This window comes from Colossoma macropomum, unplaced genomic scaffold (assembly GCF_904425465.1).
Source record: "Colossoma macropomum unplaced genomic scaffold, Colossoma_macropomum, whole genome shotgun sequence".
Classification (NCBI taxonomy): domain Eukaryota; kingdom Metazoa; phylum Chordata; class Actinopteri; order Characiformes; family Serrasalmidae; genus Colossoma; species Colossoma macropomum.
Window position 1 is genome coordinate 17555828 of NW_023494808.1, and position 19222 is coordinate 17575049.

At 37.8% G+C, this 19222-nt stretch overlaps 1 protein-coding gene across 1 annotated transcript; it reads right to left on the bottom strand.

Annotated features, from left to right (window-relative positions):
- Positions 1-281: 281 nt before the first annotated feature.
- LOC118798167 (interferon-induced GTP-binding protein Mx2-like) lies at positions 282-11055 on the bottom strand. Its single transcript, XM_036557527.1, has 14 exons — positions 10957-11055; positions 10776-10845; positions 10479-10678; positions 9914-10051; positions 9620-9774; positions 9391-9529; positions 7207-7405; positions 7023-7101; positions 5656-5778; positions 4818-4950; positions 4370-4528; positions 1865-1941; positions 1557-1766; positions 282-629 (listed from the first exon to the last, which is right to left on the bottom strand). The coding sequence occupies exons 2-14, from the start codon at positions 10829-10831 to the stop codon at positions 405-407; spliced, it is 1893 nt and encodes a 630-aa protein (XP_036413420.1). The 5' UTR covers positions 10832-10845; positions 10957-11055; the 3' UTR covers positions 282-404.
- Between the last annotated feature and the right edge of the window lie 8167 nt (positions 11056-19222).

Below are 19222 nucleotides of genomic sequence, written 5' to 3' on the forward strand. Positions count from 1 at the left end.
TTTGGAACTGAGTTTAGACAAAATCAGTTGGAACTGTTTTCACCTGTGATTTCCACACAAAATTGACACTCCATTTTATAGTTTAATGAAGACTTTTTTTTTTGAAATGCTTACAGAAATGTCCAGTGCTATGTAGGCTAATTCCTGGTCCTGGAATATCACTGCCCGAAATGTTGTGTTGACCCTGCCCTGACAAACCCAGTTTACCTCAGGAGCAGGGGAAGCTCTAAAATGTGCTGGGCGGTGATACTCCAGGACCAGGATTGAGAACCAGAAACGTATGCACACATACAAAAGGACCACATTACTTTTTAAAATAAAAATCTGGAATTGTGATTACTACATCTGAATAATCCCAAGAATTCTGTTTTGTCAGTGTCTAAGACATCTTAAAGCCAAGGACTTTAAACAAAGTTACTGAGCTTCTCTTGAGCAATGGTGAGACGGTCCATCCGGTTCTGCATGTTAACGCGGCGTCTGCTGACCTCTGACTCTTCCCGGAGAACCTCAGCTACGTTAGCACCGTCCATTAACCCTAACATCTCACTGCAGAGCAGCTGAGCAGACTCCTTCAACATGAAGTATCGGATCAGCATGGGCACCTGGTCAGCCAACCGTTGCACAACGATCTGTCAGGATAACATAGTTGTTAATTACTTCTTAACTAAAGGGTAGAAAAAAAATAATGTTTTTATCTAGACTGAATAGTTTACCAACTAGTTACATCCTCAGTTACATGTATTTCGTCGTATTTCTCTTGAGTATTTTCAAGTTATAAAGCATTCACTTCTACTCAAGTACACAATATGGCCAAAAGTATTGGCACACACCTCTTAATCATTGAGTTCAGGTGTTTCATTCAGTCTCATTACCACAGTTGTATACAATCAAGCACCTAGCCATGCAGTCTGCCTTTACAAATTTATGTGAAAGAATGGTTTGTTCTAAAGAGCTCACTGAATTCGAGTGTGGTTCTGTAATAGGATGCCACCCTTGTAACAAGACAGTTCATGAAATTTCTTCCTTCCTAGACATTTCACGATTTACTGTGAGTGGTGATGTTGAAAAGTGGAAGCGTTTAAGAACCACAGCAACTCAGCCATGAAGTCGCAGACCACATAAAGTTAACCTCCCCTGGCATTAACATCAAAACAAAAATTGTGCGCCGGGAACCTTGTGCCATGGGTTTCTACGGCTGAGCAGCTGCATTCAAGCCTTACGTCACCAATCACAATGCCAAGCGAATGCCAGGAGAACATTACCTGCCTGACTGCATTGTGCCAACTGTAAAGTTTGGTGGAGGAGGGATAATGCTATCGATAATAATGATAATAATGCCTATGGATTTAGAAAGGATGTCATAAAAGCTCCTCTAGGTGTAATGTGTAGGTGTCCCAATATTTTTGTCCTCATAGTGTATATTTGAGAAGATTAAATCTACTTTTTGCTGAGTTCCATAGTTTAGTCATCAACATGACTAAATTACATAATTATATGTTTACTAACCTAATATTCTTTTTGGTTTTAATAGAATTATGTTCTTCATTTAAACATACCTCATAATAAGCATGCAGCATTTCAGGATATTTGTTCCTGCTGTCAAGCCCAGCAAAGTTATCCTCTGACACTCCAGCATTATTGATCTCATTCAAGGTTTTGAAGTAGATGCTATCTTGAGTGTAGACCAGCTGCTCCATCTCAAACTGCTCCATGATCCTCTGCTCCACTTTGGCTTCTTGCTTTGACTGAATGTTGTCTATCTTGTTCTGGGGTAGCAGTTAAACATTAAAGTGTAAAAGTGTTTTAAAATTTCAGAATGACCATACTGAAATATTTGTCTTTTAATGCTAAAAGTAGTGTTTACCGTGGCAACACACTGGAGGAAAGGATAGTTGAGGAAGCACTCTTTAGACACTTCTGAGAACTGCGTCTGGATGGTCTCTGAAATGCATAAATCACAATCAAACAATGCTAATTTGCTAGCTTAATTGGCTAAGACATGTTCAGTGACTACTTATTTAGTTTTAGACAGAAAATGGACAAAAAAACTGGTTCCACAATGGCAAAGGAGTCAGACAAGGCTGCACACTGTCACCATACATGTTCAATCTATGCAGAACATATGAGAGAGAGAAGCAGGACAGGAGAAAGATGATCGAAGTTTCAGGACTGGTGGAAGAAACAAAAGTAACCTTCGATATGTAGATGATACACACTCATAATGGAAAATCTGTAATCTGAAGGCACTTATGGGGTTTGTGGGGGTTCTGGCCATTGAAGAACAGGGTAAAAGGGGGCTAACAAAGTACACAGAGAAACAGATGGACTACAGTCTGTAATTGTAGAGCTACAAAGTGCACTTATATGGTAAGTGGAGCTGACAAAATGGACAAAGTAGATGTACTTAAATAAGTGGCTGGTCAGTGTATAATCTATGCTTCTATTTCATAAAGCAGTGCAAAACTCTTTGTAGTGTTAAATTCTTGTTGAAAAAGTCTTGTTGAAATTATTTTTCTTCCAGGTTATAGATTCATTTTTAACAGGTCTGCAATCTGCAACAGATTTTTTTAAGTTAATGCAGTTACTGATAAGTCTTATGTTTTTTTGAGCAGTTGCTCAACACAGCTCACTAATGAGACATTATTTACTCGAATATGGGACACCGCAAAATCATATTTATTTCTTTCAGAGCTAGAATCTTTATAAAAAAGCCAGACATGGCATCATACTGGGGTTGTTTTTTTCGGCCAAATGAATTGGCTAATAATTTTAGTGGTCCTTGCTCAGAGGACATTGTTTCCTTCTTGGGAAGTCAACATGTGGAAATCTCATTTTAAGATTATTCTTCCACTGTTATCTTTAAAACTGGAATCGTGTTTGTTATGGCACACACGTGTTAAGGATTCATTAACTCCACTTCAGCTGTTCTTAATAAATCTTCTCTGGTATGCATTAGATAATACTTTTCAGAATTAAGCTATGAGACCATGTTCAATGCATACAATAAACAAACTGGCTCAATTGTAAAACTTTGCAGTTACTTTGCAGAAGTCATTACCCACCATGTGAGTTACATTCTGCTCACATACTCTCTCAGCTTGCCCAAAACCTGATGCTTCGGCCAACTATTATCACCCTACGAAGATTTTACATATGTTCCTGACTTCTCCTCAACAGTTCAAAAGCAGGGAAAAGGTGGATGAAGGAAAAATAAAACCACTTTTCCATCCAAAAAAAAAATAAAAAATGCGTTATTTACAACATAAAGATTCTAAAAACAAGAGGCCTACATAGTGATGGGCAATCAAGCTGCAGCCCACTCATAGCCTTCTTCAGGACACAGCCTGTGGCTCGAAAACGTCCCCCTTTTTTCATAATAGGAGCACTTAGCAATTCAAAAACACCTGAGCAAGAAACATGTGACTTCCAAGTGGAAGTAAAGATGTTCGCCACCAGATGACAGAAAACACATTAAAGGCAAAATATACAAATGAGGCCACAACATCAGCTTAGGGACTTAATACAACTCCAATAGTTTCAAAGAAGGTCTAAAAACAATGTCATCAACATCCTGGAAAAAATGTAAGCTTCATTACATAAAAAGTAAATACTTACTTTTTTTTTTTTACTTTTTCACCTTTTGCACGGAATAGTTTTTTTTCTTTCTTGCCTAGTTTTTTAATCCAACATATTATTCCCCACCACTGAACCCCTTCATTAATTTTTGGTGGATCTTCTGAACCCACCAGACAATTTGTTTGGTTGCTTGAAAGTGTTTTAATCTTTTTGGTCTGGTTTGGGTCTAGCAAGATTATCGAGTGCTGAATGGAAGTTGATCTAGAACAGGGTTCCAGGGTCTTCCACCCTGGAGAGTTTAGGTCCAACACACTCAGCTGTGATGTTCATCAAGTCCCTGAAGGCCTTTATCATCTGGATCAGGTGTGTTAGATTAGGGTTGGAGCTAAACTGTGCGTGGTGGTGGATCATGAGGACCAGTACCCATGACCTAGACCACGTGTGTCAGGCTCCAGTCCTCGTGGCCCAAAACACTGCAGACTTCAGCAAACTGATTTAGCTCATCAGCTAATTAGCAGGACTTTCATGAAACGCTAATCTCCACAGCACTTTGGCACAGAAGGTCCCCAGTTTGACATGCCTGATCTAGACCCACTATTCTACACTAAGTGATGTCAGAGGTTCATCAGAAAAATCTGATGCATTTAATTTAATTTCATTTAATAAAAGTTCTTCTACATGGTCGGCATTTCTGATAAAAATGACAGATGAGTATAAGTATAAGATTAGCAAATGTAGGTACATGATAAGCAACAGAAACTGTGAAAGATATAGTGTGTAAGTGTAAACGTACCTCTTATAACTCTGAGTCTGTCAATGGCTGGTCCCTTCAGTTCAATCACTAGTCTCTGCACCACCATCTCAAACACATTATAATCACTGAAGCCAGGCAGCTCCCTTCCTCTGTACTTCAGGTCATATTCTTTCACCACAGCCTGGACCACCTCATGAACTGTGTTGGATTTAAATTTTAAGATAAAATCTTGGCTGAATAAATCTTCACATAGAACATGACTTTTAATATAAAGATATATTCTCCACATGTTTAGCTTGATATTTCATAAGCCTTGTTTTCTGTGATTTTTTTTTTATTTCAACTCAGTCTCACCTTACAGATACTCTTTAGTTGTAGTTTCTAAAAGTCCACTTTAGATGTTTAGATATAAACTGGACTGTGAGAAGTCTATTTCTATTTTATATTGTATTCCATGCACTTCTCTGCATGTGGAGCATTTACTTACATGATGACTTTGTACTGTCAAGATGCTCTTTCCACTTTTTGAACTCCGACCGGAGCTGAACAAACAAGTTGTCTTCATTGGCCACATTACTACATGCCATGCGGTTGATCTTGTCATTAAACCTCATCAAAGTCTACAAGAACAAGAGACCACAAACACAGAATTTAAGCATGTAAGCATGTGCATCTAACATGTGTTCTACATCTCCACTAATTGGTAATTTTATCACTGTATCACCTACTACATACAGAATTTGTGCAATTTGTCAGCCACCATACACCCTATGAATAGAAAGAGACCACCCACCATAGGCCGGATATTTTTGGGTATATGTGCTGTAATGCATCAGGAACAGTAGTGATACTAGCAGCAAGTAGTAACAGTGGCACTGGGGTGATAAAAGGTTAGATGCACTCATTGTACTCGGCAAAAGATAAGCTACAGTCTCTAACTGCAAACCTACAGGCTAGCATCTGCTAATGTGACCAGTAAGTGTGCCAAGTGTTTAAAAAACCCAGCAACACTACAGGCCTGATAGGCTTGTACCACCCACACTGCCATGCTATGTTGATGTCATTCCTGTGCTGAGAATGCTCTAGCTCCTAAATAATATGTGGTCAGTAGTGGTCCCATGGTCTTCCCTTTCCAGTGATAGGTGGGATAGAGAGCAGCTGCTAATTGTGCAGCAACAGATGGGCTACAGTCAGTATTTGTAAACCTACATAGTGCACTTATACGGTAGCTGTTTCTGGTGAAATGGCCAATAATTGTTGGTCCAAGGTCCAACTCCATTTGGGTTGCAGGTATTTGAATTTTAGAGTAAGAAGTGGTCACTCACATTAATGAAGAAGTCCCTTCTCTTCTGCGGATCCAGTGGTGGGCCAGCCTCACACTGACCCAACTCTTTTCTCAAGTCCCACAGCTGCTTCTTTATCTGCTCTGAAAGCAGAGGCAGCGATTTCTAAACAAAAGAAAGGAAAAGAAACAGTAAAATGAGATTAGCTACATTTAGACAGGTTGCAGTGATGTGATCACAAGCCACCACAGAAATGTTATGACTCTACGCTGAGCTGATAGTGAGCAATGCAAGGTGAAGGGGGAGAAGTGTACAACTGCTGCAATAAAAATAGCAGTCAAACAAAACAAAAACATAAACGTTGACTTGCTTTTTTCACTTACACAGACAAAAATCTAGTTCACTTCCAGCATTGTAAATCATACAAATTTCCATTGATGTACATTTCAGTAACTGTTAGTGCTTTGCATAGGACCTCCAGAATAGGCAGAAATAGCATTTTATGGCTACTGTGAAAAGGGGCTAAGCAGTAAACACAGTGCAGGGAAAATTCACATAAAACTCATAATCTAATAACAGGAAAAAATCTACTGGTAAAGTTCAAAATCCAGCATCTGTCACGGTTAGCGGGGTATATTATGGATAACTTCCACATCTGTGAAAACACCATTTACACTGAACATATTTTGGAGCAGCATATTTTGCCTTCTAGACGCCGTCTTTTTTCAGCGATGTCCATGCTTAGTTCAACATGATAACACCATGAAACATTCTGTTACAGCAGCGTGGCTGTGCAGTTAGAGAGTGCAGGTGCTAGACTGACCTGCCTGCAGTCCAGAACTGTCTCTGACTGAAAACATGCATTTATGTAATGTTCTGGTGTGGTGGTTACTTTCGAAATAAGCAGTATTAATATGCTTCCAGAACATCTGTGGCAGTGATGGTCTTGGTAGATATTTTTCCTGTTTGCTTTTGTTCAATTCTGAGGTTGAAACACTTATCAAATGATTTATTGTTATTGGTTGAACAGGGGACATTTATTGATTGGTGTCAAAAAAATAATTTTAAATTAGTAAAATATTTTAAAACTGCACCTTGGTTTGTTTGTTAATAAGATTTTCATGTTAAACATGAAACTTGTACATTTAAACAGTCATTTTCATTGGGCCAATGAAAAAGTGGGTGGGCCTAGGCCTGTTGGGCCCAAACATACCACTGCCACTGCCCTGTTTTAATCAAACTACTAGTCTTACTTGTTTACTGTACTTCCTTGTTGGCCAATCTCTTCTTTTCTATGATGCCCATAAATTACAGACCATGCCTGTATCTAAACATGGTCTAGTAACTCTTGAAAAGCATGCTTTAGTGCTTAAGGAAAAAGATCCAGAGTAAAGAAAATGTATTTATACTTTGATGTGGTCAACCAGGTCTTGCGTCAGTTTGGTGGCAAGGCACTGAATTGTTGCTTTCTCCTCATTCAAAAGGCAACTGTCAATGAAAAAAGGGGTCTGAGAGTCAGTTTACTAAGAGTGAGTCAAAAGTCACAAATAACTTACAAATTACAAATTTCAAACTTCTTCATGTTAAGCTGACCTGAAGTATTCGTGACGTTTGAAGAAGTCTCTCTCCACTTGAGTCGCCTGCTCCAGAGAGATTTTCTCGTCAATCTGCTTCTGACCACGGCACTTAACGATGATGTATCCTTTGCTTAAAGGAATAACCTGATTTCTGACAACATCTAATATGTTCTTCTCTGTTCCTCTGTCAACAAGGTCTGGTTTAGTAAGAATAGCTGAAATGAAAAAAAACAAACAAACAAACATATATTTATTCACATACTTTATTCATTGTTCTGCGTTTTCTTCTTCTTATTATTCTATGGTCAAATATTTGCAACGCTATTCCTTGTATGTGCTTTTTTTTAAAACAATTCAACTTATAGTGTTCGTACAGTGTTTCTTCAAAGATTATTTTTTCCCTTAGGAAATAAATGGTGGAATGTTCAGAAAGTTCAAATCTGACTACCAAAAATAATATCACATTACATACATACATAGCAAGAACGTAGCAACCACCTGGAATAACATAGCAATGGCCTAGAGTCACTTTAGCAACCAACTAGGATAGCACAGCAACAGCCTAGCAACACCTTAGCAACCACCTGGAATTCCTATATGAATCTAACTAAGTTATCAAAAACAATCAGTGAGTCTTCTGCAAGTGCTTTGACTTTGGAAGAGTTATTAGCTGGCTTTGTTGAGTCAACGTGAAGTTTGTTCACAAACAATTATTATTATTCTTGTTATTATTATTATTATTATTAGTAGTAGTAGTATTAGTAGTGGTAGTAGTATTAAAATTATTAGAGTAATTATCCCAAATCTGAGCCCTCTGTCCCTGCAACAGATTTTGATATTATTATTTTTTTAAATCAATCATACCGTGTCAACCATGTGTCAAGATGTCACACATTTTAAAGTTTTATTTGATAAATGCATGTAAAACATCACATGATGAGTAATCACCAACATACGTCAGAAATGTGAACCGTGTTACTTAGTACAAGATAGAAAACTGTCTTTTAAGCAATTTTCTAATTAAAATTTATGAATTGATACTGCAGATGTCAAATTGAAAGATGAGTCATATTTCAGGAGATAAAGATAGATATATCATTACAGATATCATTAAATCACAAAACATTTTCTAAATATTGCATTGTATTGTTATGAAAAAAGGAGATCAGTTATATATTGTAAAGCAGTGAAGATATTTAAATAATAATTCATTTGAAAGGAAACGTTTAACAGTTTAATAATTAACAATTGTGATAGCTGTTTTATTATTATGTAAATAATAATAATAGTCATAATTATTGGTGTAAAACTGTTCGTGAAACTGCACAGAATTAAATACTGATTTAATTTATTATGTTATTGATTATGCTCATATATCCAGAGTGTAACTGCTGCACCATTTGAGGTGGAACGGGAAAATCTGACCAAGAAGCTGACTTTAGTGTTTGACAGTTTCTCAATGCAGATCAAACATACCAGGAAACCAGCTAAGTGCTTATAGGTAAATGTTTACTTTTACAGTGGCACTACAGACCCTGACGACCTGCCACGACCCCCCTGCCAGGATGTGCTTGTGTTGACCTTTTTGCCGCTTTAACTAGTTTGTTAGCGGTCTGTTTCAACATCTCCTGCTAATATGGCTTATCCAGCATTTTGGTTATAGTTATTTTCACATGTCCATCGATTTATCACTCTGTTCACTTATCTGACGTTATTGTTCTCTGATAGCTGTAAAGAGCTCTTCCACAAATCATTTCTATCTTTTATTTAGTCCTTTATTGTTGTGTGTTTGGTTCTCCGACAGTTCTGGACACATCCTTGGCAACTATGACGAAGATAAAGTGACACACCTCTCTGAGGTGAGCTGAAGTGATAGGAGCGCCTGTGTTTCTGAGGTTAGTCACTGCCCAAAAGGCAATAGCAGAACTTGTTTTACCCAGAGGTTACGCACTTCCGTTTCTTATATATTCCGTTTATTTATATTGAATATAAATTTTAAGATGAATGAACTAAAAGAAATGACCTAAACTGACTTGGAAAAAAGTCTGGTTCCATTGACTTACATTGAAAGTACAGTGGGTTTTTTCTTTTTCCTGTATATCATTTAGGAGATTCTTTCAACAACAGCTATATAAATAAAGTTCTGAACAAATATAAATATAACAAAAAAATGTTAAGTTGTAATTTAACATTTTATTACCCAGAGTTCTTTTCCCTTCAGGGTCCACCTCCTGTGCCATCTTCAGTGCCTCTGTTGTTGCAATGTCAACGTTGCACGGGACCACGACCAAATTGATGGTTTCACTTTTTTCAATAAAGGTCCGTATGAGATTTCTGATCTATGTGACAAAAAGAAAAGTAACATTAAGAATAAATAAAAAGCTCTTAATTTACTTTAAAATGTCTTAAAAGTTGTAGTTTATACTAACCTGATCTCCGATATCATCAGGCTGACCTTTTACAGGAACCCTTGCAATCCCAGGCAGATCGATCAGTGTGAGGTCACAAACATCAGGAGACATGATCTCCAGAGTGATGAGATCATCACATATTCCAACTCCATCTCCAGCCAACACATTCTGGGCTATTAGACATATGTAACAGTTGAATTAAGGGTATACGCCTTTTTGCTGATGGACATTTAGCTAAGGTGGCTAGAAGCAGATGGTAAGATTTCTCTTCGAAAGCAAAAAAGAGCAAAAGTCATATTGCACTGCACTGACCTTTCGCTACATAACCTTCAACCAGTGATGGGTCATCAAACTCAGTGTACTCCTCTTGGTAAGATATGACTGCTCTCCACTGAACCCCACCCTTGATCTTCCTCAGCTTGAGCTCCAGAGGACATCTGGTAACAATACCTACAGTGGACAGAGAATTATTATATATCCATAAACCCATACGCATTTACTGATGTATCTGTCTTGTGATGAAACTTTCTAAACAACATTCCCGCAATTGGACTATGCAGTGTTTTAAGCGTACACACATTTACATTTATTTAACTACACACCTACATAAACATAATGTAAAGGCAAGTGAAAAACGTAGTTACAAAAGTGATGTGAAGAAAAATAAAGTTAAATGAGTTTTCAAAAGGAGTTTCTTTAAATGTATAAGGTTTTCATTTTTTCTTCATGCAAGTAATTGTCTAATTATGAACTAAAACAAAACAAAATTCAAAATACACCTTACAATGCAATGCTTCAGAAGGTAAAGCTGACCATCCCCTGTGCCTTTATTACAGTTTTTTTAAATGTAAAGGTATAAAAGACAAAAACTACCCACCACTCCCTCTGGGTAACGCCACCCCAGACAGTGCCTCCAGCACAGAGCTTTTCCCGGAGCTCTGATCTCCAATCACTGCTATAGTTGGTAGAGCTAAATCTTCTTCAATACCGATCAGCCTCAGAGAGTCAATCAGGTCGATATAAGGACGAACTCTCTCCTCTAAATGGCTATGAAACACCCCTTCCATTGCTTGTTTACTGTTAATGAGGGATTAACATTAATTTGCATTTTTAACATATTTGTGGGATTCATAAGAGAATTTAATAATCACTTCAGCTGGTAAATTATACACACCTAGTTTCACTAGAAGAAGAGACATCTTCGAAACTACTTCCGTCACTTTCCATCATTTAGGAGACAAATCCTGGGGAAAATTGTAGAGGGGGATCCCATTTTAAACGCTTCAATACTTTAATACAGACTTTTATGTTACTACTCTCAGATCATGGAAGTCTAAGCAAGTTATTTTACTCACCTCTCTGTCTTGAACAACCTGATTTCCAGAAGGTTGTAAATAAACTGAAAGTGGCCTTTATGCCCATATATATATACATACATAGGCACTCAGTCCCACAAGAACACTAAAGTTGAAAGTGGAAGCTGAAAACACATACACTGCATGGGTTTTTCCCAAAATATGCAGTGTTTGGATTTTCCAGGATGTCATTGATCCTTTTTTTGCATTTCATGTAAACACAGTCTAGTACATTTAAGGCCCTAGGGAAGCTTCAGCTGATCTCCTGCCTTAAGCTGGTTTGACAGTATTCATTTCAGCAACTATAGGGCTGTCATGTTATTTGATAGCAATTCAGAAGAATTAGATAAAAAAAAAACTCCAGAGCCACTCCTTTCCATCTAAACCAGGCTGTCCTGTACAACTTAAGGTATGTCCAAGGGCTTCCCCTATATCAGCTCCTTGTATTGCAAAATGCTGAACTTTCACATCTCCAAGAGCCAGGAGGACCCTGCCTGTAACTGCCGAGATTACTACATCATTCACCACGTTAAAGAAGGTTACCTCCAGCTTTTGTGATGGCTGTATGAATGAGCTCATCAGGAGACTCACTGGAAGAGTGACTCTTATGGCACTTTTCCACAAGGTTACAATCTGAACCTAGAACTATCCATGCCCTGGTTGAGTAACTGTGCCTGTTACCCATCAAAAAGAATGCGACTCTATGCTCTTAGCAAAATGTGTTCTATATAGAACCAAAAAAGGGTTCTTTGGCTTTTAACAATAGTGGAATAGTGGTACCATATATAATCTTTTCAAAAAGGTTCAAAAAGGTTCTATAAAGAACCATATATAGCACATTCTCCATCAGTCTGAAGAACAATGTAAAGAGCCCTTTAATCATGGAAATGGTTCTTCGAGTGTTCACTGTTCTATACAGAACCATTTTCTTTATTATAGAACCCTTGATGAACCATCATTTTTAAGAGTGTAGTTAACAGTTAACCTTTTAAAATCCCAAGTTTATCACATACTAAGGCTTATTATTCAGTAACTACAGGGACTTCAATGCAAACTGGCTGAGCTATTCTTAGGTTATAGAAGTTTGTAATAAAATGTTGGGCCTGGCAGTGGGCCTGGCGGTGGGCCTGGCGGTGGGTCTGGCCATTTAAGGGACTAACACAAACAACAGTAGCAACAATGAAGGGGCTCTAAGTTCTGTTTTACCTTTTACTTGCCATTCGGTTTTGACAGCCACAGTGACATGTTGCATTCATTTCTTCACAAATGTTTTTGACTGTGGCTTTGTAAGATTGGAACCTTTTTCAGCCTTTTTTAGCTGACTGACATGTATGCATTGTTTAAGACTGTATGACTTTGCTTACGTGCTATATTTCTCTCAAGATAGCATACCAGACCACCATGCTGAGTGAGAAGTGAAAGGGTTCCACCTCCTTTGACAGAAACTGGGTCTATGTTTGGGCTTTGTTGGGGACAACATCACAGTGAAAAATGTCATTACAATAAATTAAATTAGAAACAATCGTGAAATTAGCTATATTGCAATCATACATCTAAAGCCACTTAAAACATAACATGCAAAATATGTAACCTAAAAGCTAAAATGTTAAACATGAAACTGCAAATTTCATCCCTTAGCTTCTCTTCATTTTTTCCCCAAAATTGCACTCCTGATGGCTTTTGCCTCTTCATTTTGAAGGAGCTTTTGCTCGTGAACAGTATTTGTATGATGAAAGGTCACCAGCCATCCTGTCAATCTTGTTTGTACAAAGTTGGACACTAGCCTACATATTTGTGCAATGGAACAAATAATGTTAATTCTATTCTATCCATACAGGCTGATATTGTAACAAGATAAAGTATAATTGAAAATATGACCTTTCATTGTGCAAGCTAGAACTCCGCTAACTGATGCTTGGCATTGGGCATGGTGACCTTGGACTCACTAAATTCATGAATCACCGAACAGAAACTTGTCCAATCAGATCTGTCCCTGTGATATATAGATAGATACAGCCAAGCGAGTTTTCCCATTGGTTAGGCCTTCACAAGCTGGAAAGAAGGCCTAACATGTCAGATTAACTAACGGCATATGTAGGAACTGACAGTGGAATTAGCCAGTCACGCTTTGATTTGTAATGGGTGGGACCAATTTCATGAGAAAAACTGTCACGCTAGGCCTTGTGTCAACACTGCAGACTTCTGCACACTGCTTGATTAAACACACCTGATAGCTCATCAGCTAATTAGCAAGGCCTTCAAGAACTGGATTCAGAGCATTAGATGAGGGTAAATGCTAATATCCACAGCAGTCTGGCCTGGAAAGTCCCCAGTTTGACATGCCTGATCCAGTCCTTCCGGAAGTCCTAGATTTGTCACTGATTGCAAATATCAGTAGTCACACCAGACTGACCAATGCATTTCAGCCAGTCGTTATAAATGGACAACAGCAGCAGCTCTATGCCAGGGCTCTTTACTGAAAGAATCAGAAACTTCTACAGGGTAAATATGTTTTAATGTCTGTTATAAACTTTTAATAAAGCAAAAAAATGTGTGTTTAATCTAGAACAAAAAATGTTCATTTGAATCTCTATTAGCTTAGCGCTGTCATACTACTGGAATTCCACAGGGGTGGTAACAGAAATTAGCATTATCGAAAAGTTTTTTTTTCATTGAGCTTTGACATTTATGACTGAAACTGAAGGCCTACCAGTAATACTCACAGTTTTCCACTGTTAATATGGATATACTAGTGCTTCCTTTCTACCTGTACTCTGATTCCTACTGTTGTCAAAGACTTAAATCTGACTTGCATGACAACCTGTCATAGCAAAACCTCATAACTTTTTTTAACACTTTTTCAAAAAAAATGCCACCTGCCCTTTAATAATTGAGTAGATCAGCTGACGGGGTCCAAAATGACTTTGATTCTGCATGTGTCAAATTTCAAACATAATTGTGACGCAAATTGAGGAGGCACGAGATCTGAGCTTAGAAACTGAAACAAACTGTTTATTCTTTCAGTACCCTGTTAATGAAGCTTTAACCACAGTGAATGACATGGCAGACAGTTTTGATCTCATAAGGGAAACCTGCTCTGAAAATAGGAACTCTGCAATGCAGTTCTTTCCACGTGGAAGTACCAGAAGGAAGTGGCCACTTACAGGAGCATTCCAACAGGGTTTGTTTCCAGTAAACCCCTAAACTCTTAAGAAAGGATACACTTTCTAGAGCATTAATAGGTTATTTTGGAAATCTAGTGTTTTTCCTATTTATAGTCTCACCAGTAGTTTTTATTGTGCAACTTAGTCAAATATATTCTGTTTAAATAGCATTAAACCATAAAGGAGTCATAGCACATCTAAAATTTTTTCAAGTTAATCTGACATGATTGTCCTTACAATAAGTTCCTTTTGAGAAAATATAGGATCAAAAAGGCCTATGTTGATTAGATCCTTGGTTTATATTTAGAAGGCATTTTGAACTCTGGTCGAATTTATCCTCTAAATAAATTAACCTGTGGAATAAATGCAACTTGTTGATTAAAAATGAAATCTTATTGTTAGTGATGTATTTATACCCAGTTAATACTTCAGCTCAGTTCAGTCATTCTGTAAGTAATTAAACACAAGAAAGCAATATTTAGCATTATCAACATCTACAACTGAAAAAAAGTAATCAGAGCACAACTTTTGCATGGTTTCATTTGCATGAGTCCATTTGAAGTTTTTGTTTTTCATAGAAATCCATGATATGACCAGAAAGGCCCCAGCTGGGTTGGCATGGAATGTAGTTATATAAGTGAAGAACTGAAGTGTGGGCTCACATACGGAACCTTAGGGTTTGAGGACTTAAACTGAAAGTGAAAATGACTATGACTCAAATGAAGCGAAGGAGCACACACCAACAGACAAGCCTAAACTTCTTTATCTGTTTTACGTGCAAAAGACCAGAACATAACACAAAGACTTATAAAAGATAATTCAGAGGTAAAACAAAGACTATGCCTCGTAACTTTCTACACGTTTGTCTTTCTGTTTTCTGTTTAAGTACTGTTAAAGAAGTTTACGCTTGTCTGTGGGTGTGTGCTTCTGCCTGCTCCTCAGTCTTACCTTATTAGGATATGTTGTGATAAGATAATACAAAGTAGCCATGTTATTGTCATAACACATTCAGACTACACTAGTTTAACCTACTGCTTTTATGATTTTTGTTTGCCACTTTTTGTTTACTATAAAAGGAAATGCAAGTTGTGTAATCAGGAGGATGAGCAATTGAAATGTGTCCCCCTAGGACAGGCATATGGGGTTAAACTCTCTCTCCCAAATCTAGTCTGAAGACTGTTTCTATTCACTTATTTCATTTAGTACTTTGCATATATGAGCTCCATGCTACACAGTTATCACCAAGATATCAGAAGCAGATTTTAAAAAAAGTGAGCCCTACCAAAAAGGCCTGATATAATTCGATGTTAAAGTGCACCATCTCTATGTTTCCAGTTTTATGGTCCCTGTCTCACGGTTACATCCTGTCTCATTTTGCTTATTTTAAAGAGTTTCAGCCTAATTGATTGGTGAAAACAACATATGACAACATATACTGTGCACATTCTAATGTGTTGTACGTGATGTTTCATCTTCAATAACTATTTGCCTATATATTGCTGCTGTCGGAAGAAAACCTTGTATCTCCATTTTTGTCATTTTCAGTTTTTGACATAATTTCAAAATGCATATGACCCTTTACATTTTGTATATATCTATATCTATATATCTATATCTATCTATCTATCTATCTATCTATATATATATATATATATATATAAGTAAATATATGTAATAGGTAGGTAATTTGAGTTCACCATGTAAATTATGACAAGTGAGTAATGAATTTATGACACCAAATTCCACAAAATGTGAAAAGCAATGCCTGTGACCCCCACTATGAGAAATAATATACCTGTGTTTAGTGAAAGACTCGGGTCTTCTCTGCTCATTCGCTCTAGTTTATTTGGCTAATCAGTTCTTTTTCTGGACATTCTAAAGACACTGCAGATATCAGAATGATTGTGTTTGTTAATATGTGTCTAGTTGGTATGCTTTGGCTTTAACTAAGCTTTCACCACACTCACCCATCAGTGAGTAGAAGATTTCTGGTGAGAAGCATCTCTCTGTGAAAAAATTAGACACAAGAGGAAACAAATGTATAGCTAACACCTTCAGTACGAAACTACTTACTAGTTAAATGGATTAAACGGATTTGTATAGCGCCTTTTTACACTGGGCGATGTTGTAAAGCAGCTTTACAGAAATCCAGGCCCAAACCTCTTAATGAGCAAGCCAAGCGAAACAGTGGCTTACGAACAAGAGAAAAAACCTCAAGAAAAAACAAGATTTAAAAAGGGAACCCATCCGCTAGAGGTTGACATCAGATACCAAAACAATAACACAATACAGAAGTAACAAGAGTTATGAGAGTGATGAGTCAGGATATGACTAATCAAATATACAATAATGAATAAAGAAAAAAGAGAGCCCATTAGACAGAAGTATTCAGATTAACTCATGACAAGCAACGAATAATTTTAGAAATCTAGGCAGGTTTATCTAAGAAGAAGACTGGGAATGAGAATTAAGGCCCAATCCCTTGTCACCCCTTGCCCCTACCACTTAGCCCTTAGCCCTCTGTTTTGTGCATTCATGTCTGGGTTAGGGTGTCCCAATTTTTGTTGAGATAGAGGGGTAGGGCGAAGTGTTAGGGCTACATGGCCCTCCAAACGGAGGTTTTTCAGAGACTCCAAACGGAGTGTTATGAGAAAAAAAGAAGAAACCGGCAAGATGTCTGCACGAGCGACCAAAGAAACTCACAAATGTGAGTATTTTCTCCGTTCAAAAATTACGATAACCATTGTATTATCTTAGTTTAATGTTGTTTCAAAGTATTATGGTCATTTTCTTCGTAACAAGCATAAAAAAAAAGCTAATAGCATGCTAATGTTTCGGTAGCTAGCTAGCTACATTCTCCGTTCCACCTTAAATAGTCAAGCAGTTCTGATGCCTGAAGCGCCAGAACGTAACTGCTGCACCATTTAAGGTGGAACGGGAAAAATCGAACAAGAAGCTGGTGAATAGCTGACTTCAGCTTCGTCTCACCAAAGAATGAGCGGTGGGCGATGATAAATAATTGTCTTATCCCCCTCTTTAAAATCATATGTTGCCCTAAATGTAACTAAAGCCCAGCAGCGAGGTTGCTGACCTTTGCTCTGCTATCACTGAAGTCGGGGTCGGGTCGCCTACAGAGCACTGCTAGTAGCCTGTTAATGAAGCAATGTTTTTTTTTTAATTTGAGGGTTGTCCCATTTCGTAGGGCAAGATTTCAACCACTACCTCTTGTAACTCAGTTCCAAAGGGTGAGGGTGACACTCGAAAACAAGGGGTAAAAAGAAGAAATGGGATTGGGCCTAAGTCTATGATTGCAGTGAGAACATGTCAGTATGAACAGGGAGCTCAGTATAGTCTGAGGAAGTTGTACAAGGTCTGGGACTAAATAGTTTTAGTTAAAGTCTGTACAGGGATCAGCCATGAAGCAAATAGGCTACTGCTGAAGCTCATGAAAAATACATTAAATGGAATTCTCTAGCTATGTTATGTACGGAGAATGGATTAAGTGATGATATAGTTATTGAGATAGAAAAAGAAAACTACAATGATAACACTGTTTTCAGAAACAGCTAAATGTTAATGTGCCGTTGGGCCACTTCTGCTTTTGGGGAAGAGAGGACATGTGCACGTGATGTCACTGGGGCTGAGCATCTGCCTGAGATTGCATGTCTGTAGTCAGACCCTTCTCCAAAATCCTGTTAAATTACAGTAAATATTCTGTGCACAAACAAAACTATTTCTTCACTTCCTATATGGAACATTCCATAATTTTACAGTTTTATCTGTTAAAAAATCATATATATTTCCTTTAAAAAAACTTAAGAGAAAAATCTTCTGCATCCTCCACTGGAACCCAACTAATATAATCGTTGGTTGATTAAATCAGCCATTACTGATGATCCCCAGATTTAACAATATCAATGAAAATATTATTGATAACGTGCCAATAATTAGTGACTTTATTCTGGGCTGTGGCATCACCAAGGCTCAAACATATGATATCCCCACAACAGAGCAAAACCTTCTACAGGTCACCATCTGTTTACTTCTATCACAGGAAGACAAGCTGTGCTGATAAAACTGAACACAAAATACCAGCAAAACAAAAACATGTTAAATGTGTCCAAATCTGAGTGTTGGCGTGTGGGTGGAGTCGGCAACGCCACAAAGTTGAGGAAAGTCGGAGTCTGGCTGTGAAAGTACTCTACTACATACTGTTGGTGTACTGATTCTGCCCTAAAGTAGTGAATAGTATCAGAGACGCTATAAATGAGGAGACCGGTCACTGGCTGAGGTATGTTCGTAACGGTCAACATGACGTCTGTTTAGAGCAAGTCCCGCCCTTCAAGAAAATGAGCCAGTGATGATCAAATGATCAGCTTGCTGGTTACACCACGAGCTGGGGAAAGCAACCCTCGCACCCCCGCTTTTTTGGGGATCTGCACAAGTGCAGTTCACAGAACAACCCGTAAAAGACATTTTGGTGTGTAATTGAGACAATGAGTGTCTCTCCCCATTCAAAGAGAGAGCAGTCGGGTCCTCTATGGCTCGAATCAGCTCAAGTTCTGAAACCCCCACAGGCGGTGAGCAACTAGCGTTTTGCATGACAACAAGGGAAAAGCTGCTGCCTGTGTGTAGCAAATGAAAGATAAAACAGATTCATCAGAATGAAATGTTTATTTTCTAATTTTAGCATTTGCTCCTACATATCTACCCTTTTTTATAAAGCATTATACTCCTTTCACAAGAAATGCTCAATATTTATATGAGTGAGGCAAACTAGCCACTATTAACATTAGTGAACTTAGCTAGCTAGCTGGCTTTGATACGCTTGAACTCCTTTCATGTCCAGTTTATGAGTAAAACAGTAACGTTTCTGGGAAGCTGTAGCTCCCGCTCACACTGATTAAGGTAGCTAATATCTCCGTTAAAAAGTCACTGGAAAAGAATTTAAAAATATATAACTAACCTTGCTAGCTTGTTTGTTAACAGCTTCTTTAGTCATTCTAACATCAGATAAAGTTCAATACTGTAGCCACGTGTCTAAGTTAATATATACCTAACATTATCATATAGTTACAATGTTTTTAACAACACATTTGAGT